The following is a 20,818-nucleotide window of genomic DNA, read 5'->3' as shown; positions in this document are numbered from 1 at the left end:
AGTTGTACTTGATTAGCTTGCATGCCAGTTCTGCAAGTTGCAGCTACAGTGGCATCTTGGAAAAACTGTGAGCATATTGGTGTCTAGACCACTAAGGGTTTTTGTCTTTCATCATAAAATCATAGAATAATAGAATGGTTTGGTTTGGAAGAGACCTTAAAGATCATCTAGTTGCAACCCACTTGCATGGGCAGGTCACCTCCCACTAGGCCAGATTGCTCAAAGTCGATCCAACCTGCCCTTGAACACTTCCAGGGAAAGGGCATCCCAAACTTCTCTGGGTAAACTGTTCCAGTGTCTCACCACCCTCACAGGATAGAATTTCCTCCTAATTTCTAATCTAAATCTACCCTCTTCCGGTTTAAAATGTATGTTGAGTTTTATGTCAACTTACACACTCACGTCCTTCCCCTCAGGGCTGTTCTCAATCCATTCTCTACCCAGCCTGCCTGTTCTCAATCCATTCTCTACCCAGCCTGTATTTTTATGTCTGGGATTGCCTTGACCCAGTTCAGAACCTTGCACTTGGCCTTGTTGAACTTCATGTTGTTCTCAAGCCCTCTCAAGCCCATCAGGGTCCCTCCGCATGGCATCTCTTCCCTCCAGTGTGTCAACCTCACCACAACGCTTGGAGTGGCCAGCAAACTTGCACTCAAACCCACTGTTTGTGTCACCAACAAAGATGTTAAACATCTCTGGAGCCAGTAAAAAAGGTTTTGAAGAACAACTTAGAGTCTTATAATCATGGAACTTTTTGATTCCTGAATTACGAATCATATCAAAGCACTTATTTTAATATGTCCACTTTTGAAATGAAATTCCTTTTATCTTTTCCTAAATTGTTAGTTTTACTATGTAGGTGATTCAGGCACTGTGAAAAAAGTTAAACTCTTGTGGAACAAGTAATTGTTACATCACACAAGAAGCTGTTTTTGATGCTCGTTAGAGAAATCATAAGATTGCACTAATAAAAGTACCTTTTTGTGGGGTAAACTACATATATATTTTAAGAAACAAAATCACTCTTTTTTATAGTCTCCATCTTCAGTTCTGAATGTTGATTTCTGTGAGCTGTTCTGGATTACTGTTGATCTGATCATTTGGGTGTGTAATTGAAGCAGAAATGGTCTTTAATTCTGAGGGGTGGCAGGCTGAAGTTTCTAAGTAGGTTTCCCAGCAGTAGGGTGTAGTTCAGGGCAGCAGATGTGAATACTGCAAAATTACAGGCCACGTGAAGCTCACTTATTTGTGCAAACTCCCAAAACACATGTCTAAGGAGTTAAAAATAGTTGTGTTCAGAATTCTTAAGACTGTTGGAGACAGCAGTTACATGGGGAAGGGGGTATTTATTTCAACTAGGACATGTGTGCATGGCCAAGAGAGGCCAATAATTTGAATAAATATTACAATTATATAAGTCTGAAACAATTTGCATGGGTTCTGATAGTCAGAGTGTGTTTGTGGGATTGAACTTCGAATTTGTAAGGAGTGACTGCAATTTGTACAAAAAGATTTTGTGTTGAAGGGCCTCTTCTGTTTAGTAGATATCCTCATTTATTCTTCTTGGTCTGCAGAGGTTTCTAGTGTTTATGTACACTAGAGCATGTAGTGTTGAAGAACAAGCCTGTTCCCTCAAATACAGTGGTTTTAACAGAGTATTATTGGTTTACTCCTGTCTTTACATATGAAGTTGTAATTTCTTGAGGAATTTTAAAGGTATTTTCTTGGCTAGCAGAAACTCTTATCATCATCCCTGCTTCAGATACAGGAAGATGGCATCCTTGTTTGTGTTGCTGAATAAGGTCCCTGGACAAAAAGGTGAATGTTGGTGTTTCAAGAGGAACCTGCTCCATGCTTTCAGTCTAGGTCACAGTCTCAGGTTTATTCTTCTGTTGGATAAGAATTGGCTGTATTGTAAAGGATAGAGGAGAATTATTAAATGGGTTCATGTTAAAAGAGGATTTTTCTTCTGGCTCTTACTGAAGTGTTTTTTTCCTTTTAAAGATGACATTGCTGTTCTCACCAAGTTCAAGCCATTGCGGTCAAAAGGTATTGTACTGCCCAGCATCACACCTGCCCCCCTTCTCTGTGTGTCTTCTGTCCTTTGTTTTTTTTTTTCTGCTGAGAGCCTCCTGGAAATCAGATAGACATTTCCGAGTTGTTGATATCACTTATGAGCCAGGCTTTTTGCAGTGTAATTTACAAGTCAATTCTTAGTCCATCCATGGGCAACTTTCTTGGTTAAGAACTATCTGGGCATCTCCATTCCTGGTGCTTGTTGGAGTTCTGGGCTGTGGATCCCTTATACTTTCCTACATGACTTGGATGTGCGTTTCTTGTACTGCCCCTGCTCAGGAACCTGCTTATGTGTTTTTCAAGGAGTGAATGTATTAAGTAGGTTGTACTTCTCACCTAATACATGTTGTGCTTTATCTTTTTGCCACCCTGTGTTCTACTCAAGGGTTATTGGGTTTTATTCCTCTGGATCAGAGATACAAAGAGGATTGCCTTCCACAAGTTGCCTAAGTAATGATCTATGGTATTGGGAGAGCATTTAAATTTAGAACTCCTGAATTGTGCTTGTTCCTGAGGTTAGACTATCACAACAACAGAAAGGTTAATAAAAAAACCGAAACAACAGATGCCAAGACTCTTATAGGAATCACTTCAAGTCCCCTCAGCAGTCTAGGAAAATTGAATGTTACCGCTCCAGGGACAAGGTGCCAAGTTGCTCCTGCCATTGATTTTGTTGTGTGAAATGGTTGAGCTTTTTGTTCTTGGGCCCTGAGCTCCATACCTTTGGCCAAAGCTGCAACAGCCACCTGCTTCCCAGGGCTGTAGGCAGCAGAGCGTGCTGATTATCTTCCCTTTCTTCCATCAGGCAGCCATCTAGTGTCCTGGGCAGCTGCCAAATTGGCATATGCTGAGAGCCAGCCCTGAATTGAGGTAGAACCTCTACTTAGGAATATTCGTGTAGAAGCAGTTTTTCAAGCAAGTTAATCTGAGTATTTTGATAGTTGTTTTTGAGTCAAGACTTCTGTGTTCGTATAATATTCTCCCATGATGTGCCATTTGTTTCTCATCCATGTTGAACGCTTGTGCTGCGTTGGGAGGTGAAGTGAATTCAGTTCTGTGCTGAAGCTGCTCCTGCAAACCTTTCCTGTGTTTGGTGGCCTGTCTTTGAGCATAGTCCCTCTAGCATGTTATGATATACTTAGGTAGGAAGAATGATCCCAAATTATTTACTTTAATGCTAACTTTTTAGAGGTGGCTTAATACTATTCTCCAAATTTGTATCAGCATATACATATACCTTTCTAGAACCTAAGTGTTCAAATTGTATAATCTAATACAGGTTTTGCAGGCATAACTTGCTTTAGCAAAATAACATGCAACAACTCTGAATGTCTTAGCATTCAAAAACTTACTAGTTATATGTTAAATACTGTTAATACCATTGCCTAGTTTCTCATCACATCCTATATACAGTTATAAATTACAGAGACTGTTTTATGTAAGTGAACTTAGACTAAGAAAACAATTACAGGAAAGCAAAACTCTCAAGCTGTATCTAAGTAGCTTATTACAGATTTCCGAAGAGCCAGTTTATATCCTGCCACTTTGACATCAAATATTTGCAGGTTATAGAAAATGGTTATGGAAAAAAACCAACCTGTTTGGTTTACTGGTAGGAATAATCTAACTGTAGTTGTTAGTCAGCTTGTCCTGTCTGAGCTCTGCACAGCAACACTCTTTGCTGTGTGGTGGAGAAAGAAGTATTATAAATGTTATTATTATTTTTTTCAGAAGAAAGAGGCAACTTTATTAGATGCCTGCTCTAAGCTGTGATGGGCTGTTTTCTAAGCTGCTTCCACTGGTGGTGGAGTTATTTAGATGCCTGATTTAGGAGACTGGTCTCTGTCTCATCAGCAGAGATTGTTTACAAGATCTTCTTGGAGCAGGAGCCTAGCTGATGGCCTCTGTATTGCTCTCCAGAGGTAATTGGTAACAGAGGATGTTCAGAGCCACAAACCCAGCCAACATCTCTGTGATTTAGGGATCTAAAAATAGTAAAAGTGATTTTTTCTTATAATGCTAACATTTAAATAAAAATGTCCTTGATGGACTGACTATATTTTTGGGAAGGTCATCTCAGAGTTCAAAACTGCTGTTGAAATGAATGAATTTATTTATTTTTAAATAACAAAAAACTTGGTAATTTAATTTGTTATTGCTATTCTTGATCTTGTCATCATATCCCCATTATGTGGGCATCTGTAATTTTGGAGCTATGCACCATTAATCTCTTTGCAACAGAAAAACTAATTAATTTTCTAGCAAGCAACCCCAGAGATAATTGAACTTTCATAACCAAAGCTGCAGAGCTCTGACCCTCACAGCCAGTAAGCTAGCAGACATTTGAGACAAGGAAAATATGTGGTGCTGACTTTGTTTGTCACAGTTAAAAATGTGTTTCTGTGACTTCAAGGTTACAACCAGGTAATACAGACTGAGTATATTGTATCTCCCAGCATTTCTTCCCCTTCAGAGAATCGTTCTGTAAGATTTTATATAGCTGAGTATTATTTTCCCGCTTTTGCTTGTTCATAGTTTCATGCCTTCAAGGTTTGTTTCATTTTCAGATACAATCATATTTTAAAATAAGGAATGTATTTATGTGCATCTTTCTTTCAATGTTCCTTAGGGGAAGAACTCAATGGACCTTTATGTGAAACTATTTCAGCATCAGGATCAGAAGCCCCAAGCAGCTCTGAGGTAAGGCCCAGCACAAGTGGTGTTAACATACTATTGGCAGGAAGGAAGAGGAACAGTTGTTGTGAAAGATGGAATTAGTTTTTAAAATAATATTTCTTCTAAGTTGTTTTATACCTCTTTTTTAAATCCATGTAAACATTCTGTTCATCTAGTGTTCTGAAGGACCAAAACCATGATAGTAACACTGGTACTCATGGAGTCTTGTAAGAGTGACAAGTGTCAGCACTACAACACAGTAGTAGCAGAAAACAGTATGAACTTAACAGTGTTTGCAGGATCAGTCTGGAAATGGAAATCACACCATCATTTAATGTTTTGGCAATTGGAAAAACATAATGCTTCTGCACAAACCCAACACTTTGTTTTATGCTGTGTATTATGTTGCTGGCTCAATAGGGAGATCAAGGCACTCTGGTTTTCCTCTGCTCTAGGAACATTTTGACAGCAAGATTTATGAGAAAGTCAGTGAAGATTTGATTTATAAGAATGCCTCTTCCTTGCAATACGTGCAATCCAAATAGCACCATCTAATATTCATTTTTCCACCCTACCTCATTGCTAAATATGTACAGTACACAATAGCTCATGGTTAGCATTCAGTTAAGAAACAGATTAAAAAAGAATAATGAAAATATACATTCTTGAAATGGGTATTTTATTTTAATTTCTATGGTCTTATTTCTTTATTATGGTTATTTTATCCTTAAAGGGAGGTAGGAAGAGTTTCAGAGAGGAAAATAAATAATTGCTTTGTCAAGGCAGAGTTTCCTACTGGCCATGAGCACTGATCAGAAAGTATATACGTTGAATTGAGGTGTTGGAAAACAAGTTGTTCTTCTGAACTTCTTAAGAGTGAAACATGTCCTCCCCTATGTCTCAGAGACAAATTTGGAGATGGTCTTGTGAAGGCAGAACTCAGAACTGCTTCCTATATGACACAGATCTTTATCTTGCTAGCATATGCAGCCTTGTAATATAAATGTTTTCATAAATTTACTTGTTTCATCTTAAGAAAGGAGGGTATGTTAACCCTTCTGCTTTCTTAATCTGTTCTATAAGCTGTAGTAATCCTTTCCTCCAGGAACATTTTCATTGAACAGCCATATCAAAAACTTCACTGAACCTTGGGCAGATGCAATCTTAAATTATAGTGTATGAATCATCATCCTGTGATAAGCATCAGAGTCTGAAGCAAATTCTGAGTTCATTTTGAGTGTCTCTGGAAAAGTGGAGATGACCTATTTCACCAAAGCCTGAAAGAATTCACTTCATGACTTAGGACATAGGAAAAGGAAGTGAACATGAGAGAAGGGGTGCAACATATGTGTCGTGTATGTAGAGACATCAGATTTGAATTTTGAAGGGTGAAAGATTCATAGTGGGATAGAAATGGAGGCTTTGATCTTCAGCACTTTCATGTCTGGGAGGTTGTCTTATGAAAAATTTAACTGGCTACCCTCTGAAAAATGTTCTTGGTAACTTCATGCTGCCTTTTCTCTTGTTTTCTGCTTATGCATGGTCCTTACATAATTATTTTTCTTCATAGTTTCTTCTTAAATAGCACCAAGTATTGTCATATTAGCCATATTAATCCATAGTTAACTTGATGTCTCAGGTTGTTTCATTATTTTTCTCTCTCCCTCTAAGAACAGATGGCTTATTTGGCTTTAGGTGCTTTATTTCTCCAGGTCAGACAGTTATCTGATGCAAGCTTTCATTCAACTTAGTATTTTTCTGTGCATTTTGTGATCCTACTCCATGTGTCCTAATAGTTTCATGTGTCTGATTTTTGCTTTCTATGCTTTAGACAGACATAAAGTTACAGAGTTAATCTTCTTGCCCAGTTTCACACTCTTACCAGCCATGACAGGCTTAGTTCTTGATGATTAATGTCCTAGATATTCAGGTTAAGTCCATCCTTTAAATTTTTCCATTAATTCATTCCAACAGTAAGATAGCTCTGATTTTTTATTTATTTATTTTTTTTCATACAATGCTAATCCTTTATCTTCATGTGCTGTCACAACTTCAGTTTTCTTATAAACTGGAAGAATTTATTTTCCTTCAGTTCTTTGCTAGGCTGCCTTTTGACATCCTTGATACGTTCCCATAGGAATTAAACAGACTCATCTGTCCCAGGACAAAAGAAAGTCAAACCATAGTTTCTCCTTTTTTCACCAAGACCCTTCTGAGCTCAGGTCAACATGATTTGGTTTGGGTTGTTTTTGACAGACAGCACTTTTCTCTATTTTATAATTTTACTCGGGTGATATGTTCATAATTTTCTTGTTACTTAACCCCATACTTCTCTTCTTTGTTCCTGCAATTGGACACTACTTGGAAGTCTTAAAACAATTTAAGTCAGGTAATTTTAAAACAGAAATGGAATTTATTCATAAAAAGACCATTGGGAAGGAGTTAAATGAATTTACATTCAGGTCACAACTTCATTATGTTCAGGCTGTCTTATCGTGGAAGAGAAGAAATGTAACTTACAGTAATATTGTCCTTCTGTTCAGCAGCAGGGAGAAAAAGCTGAGGCCTTATCATTGATTTAGCAACAGGGGAGGGTACAGAAGAAATCTAGATTCAAATATGGAGATGCTTCCTATCCCATAATTCAGTGGTATTTTTTTTCTTTTGTCATTTGTAAAGGAATATGTCAGTTGGACATAAGGAATGATGCAAGTAAAACAAAAGGTGAAAAACAGCATGTATATATACGGAACAGTGTATATACGGAAGTCAGATGAAGTCCAATTCTCAAAAAGCAATTGAGTCTCCAATGAATGGTGCATTTGATCCTTCCTCATTATTTTGTTTGTGCCCTTATCTGCTGCATCTTGTCTGTTTCACCCTGTTCTTTTTTTTTTTTTATCTGCTTCTTTTTGAGTTTCCTTATTTTTTATTTTTATTTTAATCTCCCACAAGAACAAAAGAACCAAGATTGCTTGAAGTTCAACATCTTTTCATATTAAAAGCCTTATAATATGAATCATTTCTAGATACTTTGTCATGCAGGGAGGCAAGATGATGTTTTCAGCAAGTTAAAAGAGAGACTTCAGAGAGTTGGACAAAAAGCATATGATAAAGATATTTTCAGATAGGCATTGCAATGGGGACTACTTCAAATTATGTCAGTGTTAAATTAGTAGTTCAGAGACAACCACTTCAGTTAGGGACAGGCAACTGTCCTAAGTGAGTGTATAGACAGTATGTTTTGTCTCTCTCTCTATATATGAATGTATATATTCGTATCATATAATACATAATATCATATAATAATAGATATATACTCTGTAGCATTTACCTGAATCAGCCTTTATGGTGTTTCTATTCCAAGAAATACATAAATGCCTCTGAAAGTCTTTTCAGGCAAATTAGAAAATTAATTAAATTAAACCTGAGAATCTTTTTCCTCTGTGCTTTAGATCTGTGCTTCCTCTGTGGAGAGAGAGCACTAGAAAAATAGATAATGGCATGGTTCTGTTTTGATGGCTCAGTGCACCTGAGCATTATCATTAGCTGTTCAAGTTACAAAGTAAATGACTATGAGACCTACTAACAAATACGGTTCCTATTCTTACGCAGAGAGAAGGTCAGTTAAATAATTCAAGACTGGAAGGCTACAAAATTTAATTTGTATCAAATTTTCTGGTAGTAAAATTTTAGGCCGTTCAAGTGGGATAATTTTAAAATCAGTACAGATTTTGTGGAAGACTGAATCACTAGTTTGCTGTTCAGTGACATTTGTAAGAGGTGTATGTAGCAGACTGCCTGCTGTTGCAGTTAAGAAATACAAAGTACCTGAAAATGTTTTCTTTGTATGTATGTGGACCCTGAGATTCTCACCCTCATAAAAGGCAGGTGGCTGCACTGCTCTCAGAGTAAAGCTGCAGGGTTCTGCCCCATCCTGCCTTCCTGAGAAGGTAGGAATTGATTTTGCACATTTCTATATGAAAATTTCACCTTTTCTGCTAATTTCACACTAGTGAAATGCTCACTAAAAACTGTTAATCAGGATTTTCCATATTGTAACTTGATTATGAGAAAATCTGAGAACAGCCTGTGTTTTACTGAAGCTAGGTTAGCAGAAGTGAATTGGCAGAGCTCCATCAAATGTATTAAAGCAATGCATTTTACAAAAATTAGTGAGATGACAAATTATTTTTTTTCTGAGAACAGCAGGTACTGCAGGTGTTCCAAATGATTAGATTTTTATTTTATTTTTATTTTTTCCTGAAGAAACACCTTCATAATGTCCACTACTTTTCATTCTTTTTCATTTTTCAAGTCACACTGGTGGGTTTTCAAGTAGAAAGAAACATAAAATAACATTATTAATACTGTGAAGACAGATCAAATCACTTTCAAAGTCTAGAAGGAAACACAGAAGTGTAACACAGTTACACTTTCAAGCGTAACTGCATAACACAGTCTAAGGGATGTTTTGGGCAGAGAGTGCATTAAAAGGACTTAGGAGAGTGAGTAGATTCCCAAGTATAAAGGACCATCCTAACCCCACTGCCAACCTTCTCTGTTCTTGGTGTTCATCTCAACAAAGTTGGACTATTTGAGTATTCCTGAAAGCACTGGTTGGTTCTTATTATGGGGGTCATGTGTTACCAAGATTGGAGCCCCTTTATGCTGTACATAGATTTTGGTATAGAATGAGAAAGTGTGTCTCTCTACAAGAGTTCTTCCACTTTAAATGTGCAGGAGAAGGTTTAATCACCAATTCTACAGTAGATAACCCCTGTAAGTTGCACTAATGAATCTCAGAGAGTTGTATTGAGAGCAGGATGAGTTTCCAAGATTAACAGGAAGGCATTTCACAAAATGCATAGGAATGTAGAAGGGACTCTTGCCAGCTGTGTGCCCCTTCATCTCACAGCTTAGTGTTTCACTAAACATATTAACAATTTTATCTAGGATTGAAGCAGTGTGGGCTGCGTGTGAGGACCAGTGGGTGGGTGGCTAAAACTCAGATTTACATCTAATTGTGGAGCAGTTGAAGAAAAACTTTCCACCTCAGTGTCTCAGCCCTTAGTTCTCTAGAAATAGTGCAGGTTTTTCCAGTAGTGTCAGTGCTGTGAGGATTAGACTTCTAAAGCCAGACCATGCCATCTTAGGGTAAGAGCAGAAGTGCAGGTGGTCAGAGTTGTGCAGTTTCTCATGTGGCTTCTTTGCCAAAATCTGGATCTATCTTTGAGAGTTTCTTTGACAGAATTCTGAAAAGCACATTTTTATCTTGTTTAGATAAGCATATACCCTGAGATAGCATCATGAAGAAAGGATGTATAGATGTGTGTATGTATTATTTGAGATTAAACAGCTACAAAAATAGCACAATAGTTTCACAGAACCACAGGAACAGACCTGCGCAGTTTCTCTGAAGTAAAATAGTAAAAAAAGTGAAAGATATTGATTTCTAATTTCAAAAAACATCGACATTACTTTATGAATATTGAATTTTGGGGAATATCCTTTCTGAAATATTAGAACTCTAAACGAATAAATGAGACAATAATGAAATGAAGTTACTTTTCTGCTTCTGTTGAAATTTAATGTAAATCCACTGAGAACTGTCATATTTTCATAATGCACTCACACCACTTAAACCTGCCTGTGATTTGATTTCAAAAGCAAAACAAAAGTATAAGGAATTATAGACTAACAGAATTAGATACTGCAAAACAGCTTAGGTATTGCAAACCATTATTCATTCCAACAGCGAAACCTGGTCTCAAAATCCCTTGCTCATGCAATCCCACAGTTGTGAGTCAGGACTCCCAGATAGTTTAGGGACACATCTTTGTAGGGTAGCTGATCTTTGCAGAGTCCTCTGCTGTCAGTGTTGCTGTCAACCCTTTGTGGAATTTGACCTGAGGACATTGCAGTGCCCTCCAGGCTGACATCCAGGAGAAGAAGGAGCACCTAGATCTTGTACAATAAAAAAAAGGGTAGGGCCTCACCAGGCATGGATCAGAACTGGAAGCCTTCACTAGTCTCATTAGGCAGAACAACTACAATTACTGACACCAGTTTGCCTTGTCTACACTATGAGATTAGTGATTTGTTTCCTTGTATTTGTTTTTGTTCAGTGCACATGATATAATTTCAGTTTGCATTGAGAAAATAACCGAGGGGCGTCACGTTTGTTCTGAATGCAAGCACAGCCTGTCTTGTGCTCTCTATGTTCTTTCTCTTTGATATTAAAATAAAATAAAAAAAGCCCTACTATTAAAAGTTGTTCTTTATCAGCTTGTAAATGGAAATCTGTGCTAAGCTGTTTATTTTTTATAATGGAAGTGCTGAGGAATATTGCCTAGCTTTTAATAAAAGTTGTTAATAATTAAAAACCAGTGTGTGGCATATGAAAGTCAGTGGTGCAGGCTAGAGATCCAGCTCACCTGAGGAAGCAGAGGGTGGTTTAAACTCTGTGTGGACTGAAAATCCAGCTATCACTCAAAATAGCTTTTCAGCAACTTAAACCAGAAGCTACTCTGTTTCTTCTGAAATAGCCTTTTATTTTAAAGCATCCTTTGCATCATTGCTAACAACATTATGTTTTTCCTGTGATGCCACTGGCAGGGCCTAAACAGCACTGAGACTACTTTACTCATCCCTGAACATCAAGTGGTAAGCAGTGACCAATATTCATGCTTCCTTGCATGAATTTGTGTGGCGTCTTCTACTGCCATATGCCAAAATGTCCCTCACCAGAAAATTTTCCAGTTTCAAGGAAGCCATCCTTCTAGCATATAAAAATGAATGTTTTGTTGTGTTTATTCCTAATAATGGCTTAAATTATAATTTCAAGGAAATCAAAAGGGTAATAGACAAAATTGAAAAGTATTGGTGGAGTAAACTGGAAAGTTTGCTTTTTTATCATTGTTTTGGTTTGATGGGATGTAGGTTATATTCTGACTATGGTGTTATTAACAAACTTGGGATTCCTTTTCATCATGGTATCTGAGGGCTCTGTGAGTCAGCATGGTACTTTAAAATGTTCCAAACAGCAAGAAACAAACACTGACAGCATTTGAAATGCATTGCCTTTTTTTTTTTTTTTTCTTAATGTAGCAAATACTAAGGAAAAGCTCAAAACATCCTTGTATTGAAATTCATAGACAAGATAATTGTATAAATTGTGAAATATATTAGAAAACCTACAAAAGCCATCATTCTTTTATGAAGATAAAATTACAGAAATTAATTTAAGATAACTAAAGTACATGCTGTGTATTAAAACTGTCTGCTTGCTTACATTGGGCTTTGGTGTCTTACATTAACATATATGCTGTCTTAGCATATTTTTTATTTCCCTTGGTTCTGTTCTGTTTAACGTGTTCTTTTATCCAGAGAGGCTTTTTCTGTGCATTTAGATTTTAGTGCAACTATCTTGGTGTCTTAAACTGCTTTGAAATGCATGTTTTCAAGCTTTCATATTTTAATCTGTTTCAAAACGAGTGTGGTAAAGGTGCAAAAAGTAGCTTGCAAGTTTTAGCTAAATTACATGGGGCTTTGTGTTTCTTTGAATGGGAAAGGTTATATTTGTATGCAAGTTCTGTAGCCTGCATGAAGCATAACTCGAATTTTGGATGTGTGGTGCTAAGAGTGTTTTAATACACTTCTTTGAAGTGGGTAAGCACTTCAGTTGCGTGGATTCCTCCCAGGAAAAATATTGGAGAACTTCATGCAATGAGGATCTCTGGTATAATGGGAATTGAGATTATTCTGCATAAACCAGGAATTTGCCTTTTTTATTTTCAGTAGAGTCTGTGTAAGTTTTCATGTTGTGGGAATGCATTTCCAGGAGCTTTTTGCATTCGGAAATAAATTTCATTGCATGTTTATGTGTTAGGTGGATGACCAGAAATAGAAATTGCTCTGAGCCCTGTGAAAATATACAGGATGAAATTGTTCAGATATAACCTGCAAAATATACTTCCTTTTCCAGTGTGATACCCTTAGCCCACTAAGAGCTCACAGATTGTACTGACCATGGTCACGTATCTGCCTGCTTTGGTGGGTGAGCAGGGCCATGAGGTGTTTACCACAGACTCTTCAGCTTCCATACAAAGTGATTTAACTGAAGCAGTTTCTGTTACAGTGTTTAGTGGTTGATGCCACATCCAGCAGCTTGCTTTCCCCTCTCCTGTTTGTGGTGGCAGCCTTGTTTGCCTTGGCCCTGGAGAAGTGTATCTGAGGCACCTGAGGGAGCCCAGTGTCCATGGCCTGCTCAGCAAGTATTTAGCAGTGCTGGAGAGTTTTGATGGATTTGGACATAGCGTGTGACCACCAGCCAGCATTTGCAGGCTTCACCCAGGCCTGTTTGGGCAGAACTGAACATGGGGTGTTATACCCTTCATCTTGAGCTGTGCTTTGTTCATTTTCATGCTGACATCTTGGTCTGTCCTGTAACCTGTCCTGTTTGAGTCACGATTTCCTACTGCAGGGCTTTAGTTCATGTCTAAGGTGAGGATCACAAGTCCAGGGATTTGGAATGTTGTTCGGTTATACATGGTCCAATACCCTGACCTCTACTGGATGGCTAGACAGAAATGATTGATTATGGGGTATCTAGAAATATTAATATAATTCTGTATCAATCCAGTTAGTTTGAATTTAAGCAACCATATGGAAATTTACCTCTCATGGTAGATCATTACAGTGTTCAATTAGCACACCTGTCCGCAGACTATAAAATCCCTCAGTTCTTATTAAGATAATTAGACTATTAAAATGTGGAAGTTGATACAGGAGAACAAGGGGGCAGTATTTGGTTTTGAAAAAGTGTTTTTTTACGTTTTTATCTGATGAACTTATTAAACTTTTTGGAAGCACTGGTAAATGCTGAACACTTGTAGTAACACCATTTCATAGAATCATGCAGTGACCTGGATTGTAAGGGTCCTCTGGAGGTTCTCTTGGCCAAAGATGACTTCAAACTCAGATCAGGTTGCACAGTCAGGGCCTTACTTGGTCAATCTCTGAGGATGGAAATTGCACAGTCTCTCGGGGCAACCTGTTCTACCTGTTCAACCACACCCTCACATGCAGTAGAAATTTTCCTTATTGCAACTTGTGGCTGTTGCCTCTTGATTTTTCACCAAATGCCTCTGGGCCCCATCACTTCTGTAATGTCTCATGGGGTATTGTCACAGTTTGACTCAGGTCCGACAACAATGCTCTCGATCCCCCCTCCCCCCAACCCAGGTAGGGAAGGAGAGAGAGAAAAAGAGAGAGACTTGGCTGGATTGAAAACTAAACTACACAGCTTTAATTAAAACACTAATGAATCATACAAGAAAATATATACAATTATGTACAGATATGTTCAGGAATGGGCAAAAGCCTCTCGCCTCCCCCCACCCCAGCAACTCCCACAGCACTTCCCTGAACTGGGAAGAGTCCCGAGGAATCCCGGAGCTGCTGCTGGAGAAAGCAGAGAGTTATGGGGGTCACGAGAGATCAAGCCTGAGGATCGACGGTGATGGATGAACAGAGTCCTCCCCGGACACCGGCCATGGACGGAAGAGAAGGGGAGAAAAAGAAGGAAGGAAGTTGTCTTCTGTGATCTCTGACCTTCCTCTGAGCTTACGTAGATATATGGAATGGAATATCTTTGGCCAATTTTGCTGTCTGTCTAACTCAGCCTCCTACGGGGGGGTCACAGATCTCCCCATAGTGTCTGAGCCGGCAGAGTGCAGGTGCAGCCTTGAAGCCTCAGTAGTTAGAAAAACATTCCACTGTCTTATCAGCCTAGCAGAACACACTGTTGCTAGCTACAAGAAAACTTACTGAAGGAAAAAAAAATTCAGTAAAAAGAAAAATTTGCTTCATCCTGGCTCAAACCAGGACAGGTATTACTCAGTTTTTCAAGACCTTCTGCTCACTATCTGTGCTGCACTGGGAAGCTTTAATTTGGTTACTTGTAATCCAGAAGCTACACCACGGAATATCTGATCTGATGAGGTGTAACTTCATTTAATAACTGCAGGTTGTCTAAGATCAATTAATTTGAAAACAGTTCTGGAAAAAGCTATTAAGGACACAGATGTACTAATCCATAATGTTCTGTTTCACTGATGCAACCAATGCAAATTCTAACGCTTTATATATCTTAAACCTGTAAAGTCACATGTATGCACAGAATTGAACGAATATGCAAGACTGATCTTGTTCTTCTTGTGAAATCCAAATGCAGCAAAATGGAAAGGAAAAATTTATGGGTTTAATAAGTACGTCTGTCACTATCCATGATGAATAGTCCTGTGTACAGAAGGAGAGGGAAATGATAAGTATTCTCTTTCTCCAAGCCAATCCAGCAATGACTGCTGCGTCATCTTCAATTGATAGTCAGACCTTCAATGGCTGAGCAGGATTCTGCTTAGAAAATTAGCATACTTTGATGGCACTAAAGATAAAGTATTGCTTCAATTGTATGGAATAATCTAGTTAGAACTATGCAACCCAAATAATTTGGGATACTCCTTTGGCAGAAGCTTTTTTTCAAGTAAATATTATTTATTGATTCTTTTTTCCCATATATGGATACAGGTTTTGTTAGTTCATTAAGACAATGTGTGTGCTACTGTTTTTTTAAATTAGTGGTTGGGATGGTCTGTTTTTAGGCTGATTCCCGACATTGTAAGTTGTTAGAATTCACTTTGGGATTCACTCACTGTAATGCTGAAGAATTGCAGTACTGTTGGTGCTATGCAATGTTGGTGTGGTTGTCTGCACTGTGTTAGTTTTATGAAATTAACATCTAAACAATCACAATGTGCCTGTAGCCACAATTATATTTACAAGAAGAAACAACCTGTAAGCACAGAGTAGGATAGGAAGATGCTGTTTCTTTTCTTCTTTTGGATTAATGATTTTTATGAGACTCTAAACTTGTATATCATTATGTACTGCATTTGGAAGCAAAAGCATTTTCTAAGGTAGCTATCCTGGTTTCAGTCTTACAGAGTCATCTACTTTAATTGAACTGCTGTAATACTTCTTAAGAAGAAAAATAACAAAAAACAAAACAAACAATCCAAAATAACCACCAACAAAACACAACAGAATTACCAAAGAGGGAAGGCAAAGAGAGGATTGCAGCATTTTCAGGAAATAATTTATTTTAGCCTTTTTGTATTAACTTTGATTTGCAACACAATGTCTTGTAGCTCCCCAAAGGCTTTAGGAATATAGGAATTCTCCATAATGGTCCAACTAGGCTGGTACCTGGTTTCAGTTACCTGTGTGTCTAATGAAGACACATAAAGATGTGCAACACTAAGGAACAATAGAGATTTTTATGTATTCCTTTTTTTATTAAATGTGAGCATATTTGAAGATAAATGCAAGTCCTGAAGTATGCAAATATTATTGTTTATAATTTGTCAGCTCAGGAATGGCATGGTTGCCCTTCATCTTTTTATGTCCCAGCAAGTCCAACCAGTAACAGAAACATGCCTGCACTATTCCTTAGCCAGTGCTTGGTTTGTTACCTTTACATTATATTCAAACATATTTTCTTATTGTTCATTTTAAAAATCTGCTTAAGTATCCAAATGATATAAATTAGCATTATAGGAGTCATTCTTTTAAATCACCCAAGTTTATTATCAAAATGGATGCCACCAGAGCTTTGCCTTCAGTAAAAAAAAGATACCATACTCATAACGTTAGTGGGTGCTCATGTTTTTCAAATAGTTGGAGGCTTCTCTTGGATTTTTTAAGGACATGTATTTTTTGCTAACTTTAGATGGGGGGTACGTGCTTGAAGGATTGGGTTTGGGTCTTGGAGAGGAGCAGTGGGTTTGCTAACTACTTGTTGCTTATTCCGGCAGCGTGGAAGGAGATATAATCTGTTCCTGAAGCGACGTCTCAGGGTAAAACAGTGATGAATGATATTGCAAGTGGCTTGGATGGCTGCAGTAATAACATGCTTCACTGTGTGATGCCTTTTGTTAACTGGGAGCAAGGTTCACAGTTATAAAGTTCTCTGAGAAGGCACAGACTATTTTTCACCAGCATCCTTGCATGGCTTAAGAGGGAGAAGACAGAGGCATATCCCTCTGAGTTACTCCTTTTTGTTCCTACTCTAAGAAAATGAAAACCCAGTTCAGTCCTGTGTAGATACAATTTTACTGATGAGTGTGGTTAAAAAGCAAACACCAGCCTTCCTTACTGTGGAGTTAAATTTAGGCCAGGGTATTAGCTTCTGTGGAGAGCACGTTGCTGTATGAACCTCTGTCTTCTAAACAATTTAGTAGAGCTGAATATTGATCTGATAATAAATAATATTACCTAATACTACATGAACTTCCCTAGGAGAGTGAAGTAATAGTCTTTATTTGCTTAACATTAATTAGCCTAATAAGTGAAAAAGATTAATGTTGTTACCAAAATTCTGGCTTGTTCATAAATAAAAAGATTACCTTTAATAGATCAATTAGAATACTAACTGTCCTGTTGCATTCATATGTTTCATTATATTTTTCCTTCCCCAAGAGAGTAAATACTCCATTTTGAAATGTAACCTCTGTATTGTTTGTGTGCATTTTTATATGTAGTCATTGCTGGGATATATTTCTCTGTCGTGGTTGGTTTAGTGAATCTTACTACAGAGAAGAACATGCATGGAATTTCCTTTTTGCAGCCTGCTTCAAGGCAGTGAACTGTGCCCTACTGGCTTTTGACTAACTGCAGGAAAACTACATGCTGTCAAATAGCACTGGTCTTCATTGTTTATGACACCCTGTATAGACTGTGAAAGAATAAATGGCATCATTGTTCACAAGTATCGCTACACTAACATGTATTTTCTCTTCACATACCATTTATTTTGTCATGTGGTGTTTGCATATATAAGCAGTTAATTTTGAAATTACTGTAGCTGGATATAGCCCTTGCTTTAACTTGTGCAAGTGTGTCTTTAGCTATGAAGAAACTGAGGAATTGAGGCAATTTTGGGGAACTTCTTTGTCTTCTGTTACATTTTAGAACATCAATGCTTGGTTTTTGATCGTATGCCTGTGTCTTCCACAGATTGATAAAAGACATCAGAGCAAAGATTCTATTTTCTTCAGGGATGGTGTCAGGAGAATTGATTTTGTTCTCTCCTATGTGGATGATCTTAATAAGGAATGGGAAAAAAAGTTGGTAAGTTTGTCTTTTCAAGGTTCATTTAATTTTTGTGTATGATAGGCTGATTATCAATGACTAAGCCTTTCAAATCACTACCCTCAACTGGAGCTGGACTTAGCTAACAATTCAATAGCTGTGTAAAAAACTATTCCATATACTGAAATGTCTGTGTAATTTACTGTTGTGCATTAGGACCAAATTTTATTCGATTCTTGGGGCTTTATTTATTGAATTGGTTGCTCTCCATTACTAAGGCCAGTCAATATATTATACAATCACTGCCAAGTAATCCAGATTATTTTGCTTTCTTCATTTACCAGCCTTATAGTTAGCTGTGACTGTTGTGAAATTGTATCTGTAAATAGTTAAATGAAGGCGGTTTCTTCAAAATAAGCAAAGCATTATACAAATGAGATGTATCTAACTTTTTTTTCCAACCTTTGACTTTAATTGGATCAGAAATGGACCCTTAGATCCAAGAATCTGTGCAATCCAGGCTTTCAAGGCTTATTTTTTTAATATACTCTGAGCAAAAGAAATTCAAAGCTCCTCTTTGAGTTCTTCCCTGTGGTGGACTTGCTCTTTACATATGTACATTCTTCTAGAAGTATATTGAAAGTGGATTTGGTAAGAGACCTCCTGTGTAACAGGACGTGAGTACAGGCTTTCTCTAAAATCCTGGTCAGTGGTCATCCCTGAACTTCCTGCCTGCTTTCTGACCCAGGAGAGGTTACATATGCAAACTAGTCTTTCCAATATATAAATCCAAAATTTATTCTTTAAAGAAAATAAAACAAACAAAAAAAACCCCCAACAAACCAAAAAATACTTAATTCCCATGTAATCCTATTATTCTGAAATATAAGGCTTTCTGAAGAAAACTAATTATATGGAGGCTTATGACAAAATTATGATTAAAACTAAAGGTCTATGAAGTAAAGAACATCTCTAATCTGTTTCTTGTCATATTAAAGTGGTTAATAATTAAAAATTATAATTTCCTTTGAACAAAAGCTGCACAATTAGGCTATTAAAAAAATTGCTTACTGCTTGCATTCCTCTGTGAAGGAAAAGCTGTTTTCATTAAGGATGTACACTGCCTATCTGCAAATATGATGCAGTGTAGAATCCAGCTTCTGCATCATGTTCTTGATACCTTAAATCTCTGTCATCATCTTCCATGCTTTTCTCAGTGTAAGCATCTCACAGTCTGCTTTCCCCAGCTAGCCACCTTCAGGAGACTTGCTTGGGAGACCAGGGTTAGGTTAATAGCTGTGGTACCACAGGTATATTTGAAAGCATATTTTTTCAAACCTGCACCAACTCTGTCAGGCTGCAGTCCTAGCTAGATTCCTCCTTCTACCATAAAGCAAAATGCATTTAAAAAAGAAGGGAGACCAATCAGAGTAGAGGGAAGAAAAAGATATGCAAAATATGTGAAAGCAACTCTTTAAAGAAATTTTTCCATAGAAGAAATGGAGGCAATATTTCAAGTGGGAAGGAAAACGAGCCAGGTGCCAGGGCTACTCCCTCACTCATATTGTCTGCAGCAGTTTCCTTCTCCTTGGTTCTATAGATGGAGGTAGCAGGAATCTTTGCCAGACCAGAGGCCATGTACATGGATATGATGATTGACAAGGATTCACATGGGGAAGAACACAAGAGCTAGTACCTAATATTGACGTTCCTCTTAGAGGAAAATATGCACTTAAGAAGAAATGTCTCTTGCTTGCAAAAGAGTAGAACATCTGCATCAAGTTTGGTTTCTGCCTGTGCCTGTTACCTGCAAAAGAGTTTATGGCCCTGCAGAAGAAGGTGTGTGGTTTGTGGCCCTGTAGGTTAGCTCTGCAGTTGCAGAATAGGCATGAAGATATCAGTGTGATGGCATGTGAGTTTTTACACATTTCTTGGGCAATCTGCTAAGAAAATTAAATTTGTGCTATATTTATGTCCAGCAGAGACCTTTATGTAATGAATATGCCTGTAAATCAATGCAGACTTCTTAGCACATTAGTTGGCACATAACACAGTTGACATAGTCATGCTCTGCAGCTTTTGGAGTTTGTCTGACATCCTGTACTTGCTATGGTACAATAATCACAGGACAGAGATGTGGTTTTCTCTTACTGTAGTACAATGATACAGCAAAATACACAACTGAGAATAGAAATGTTCACAGGAAGAGAATAACAGTTGTGACAAACGGTTTTGTTTCCTTGTCTCAAGGAAACAGCTTTATTCTGCATTTTGAGGAAAGGGGTAAATAACTTCTTTGTGTTTCAACATAGCCCTGATAGAGATGTAAGAGACAGTCTGTTCAGCTTCTCCTTTAGCTTTGTGCATTCAGTTCTTTGATGTTCCCCAGAAACTTTCCAGCTTAAACTGTTTTGAACTTGCCTTCTATAAAATACATTAATTAAATGCTAACCACAATGCTAAACAAAAATTAGTATTACATTTTTGTGACAGAGTACTTTGTATTTTTCCTCAAAGCCTCTAGCAGATAAGTAGGGATAGTCTGCTCATACATGGGATTAATGTGTATATGAAAAAATAAATACAAATTTTAAAAGTATGTAACAGATTATTCATGCATGACCGGGACATAATCCTTATTGTCAGTAAGTGTATTTCTTCACAGGAAACTCTGGAGCATTAGAACTCCTGGGATCTCTATACAAAGTAACTTGTTCCTATTTGTACTGGAAGCAAAGACCTCCTGTCCCCAGTGGGGCACGGAGAAATCTTACCTAGTCCTTGCTCAGTTTTCATTATCTCAGACAGAAACTTCTGCTTTCTCTCAGTTGTTCTGCTGCACCCTGTTAAGCTGCTGACTGGGAGAAACTGTGTCCCCAGCTCTGCCGGAGCAGCTGGAAATTGGGCTTGAGCC

The 20,818-nt window shown here is 37.7% G+C and overlaps 1 protein-coding gene across 1 annotated transcript in view; it reads left to right on the top strand.

Moving 5' to 3' along the window:
* ANO5 (anoctamin 5) overlaps positions 1-20,818 on the top strand; it is a 73,482-nt gene that overhangs the window by 28,871 nt on the left and 23,793 nt on the right. The window contains exons 2-4 of the mRNA XM_009995861.1: positions 4,706-4,776; positions 16,629-16,670; positions 17,830-17,943. Coding sequence (XP_009994163.1) covers positions 4,706-4,776; positions 16,629-16,670; positions 17,830-17,943 — 227 coding nt within the window. The remainder of the gene's footprint in view (positions 1-4,705; positions 4,777-16,628; positions 16,671-17,829; positions 17,944-20,818) is intronic.

This window comes from Chaetura pelagica, unplaced genomic scaffold (assembly GCF_000747805.2).
Source record: "Chaetura pelagica isolate M959 unplaced genomic scaffold, ChaPel_1.0 scaffold164, whole genome shotgun sequence".
NCBI classification, from domain to species: domain Eukaryota; kingdom Metazoa; phylum Chordata; class Aves; order Apodiformes; family Apodidae; genus Chaetura; species Chaetura pelagica.
The sequence above is the reverse complement of the archived record's forward strand: the minus strand, read 5'-3'. Positions and strand labels throughout refer to the sequence as shown.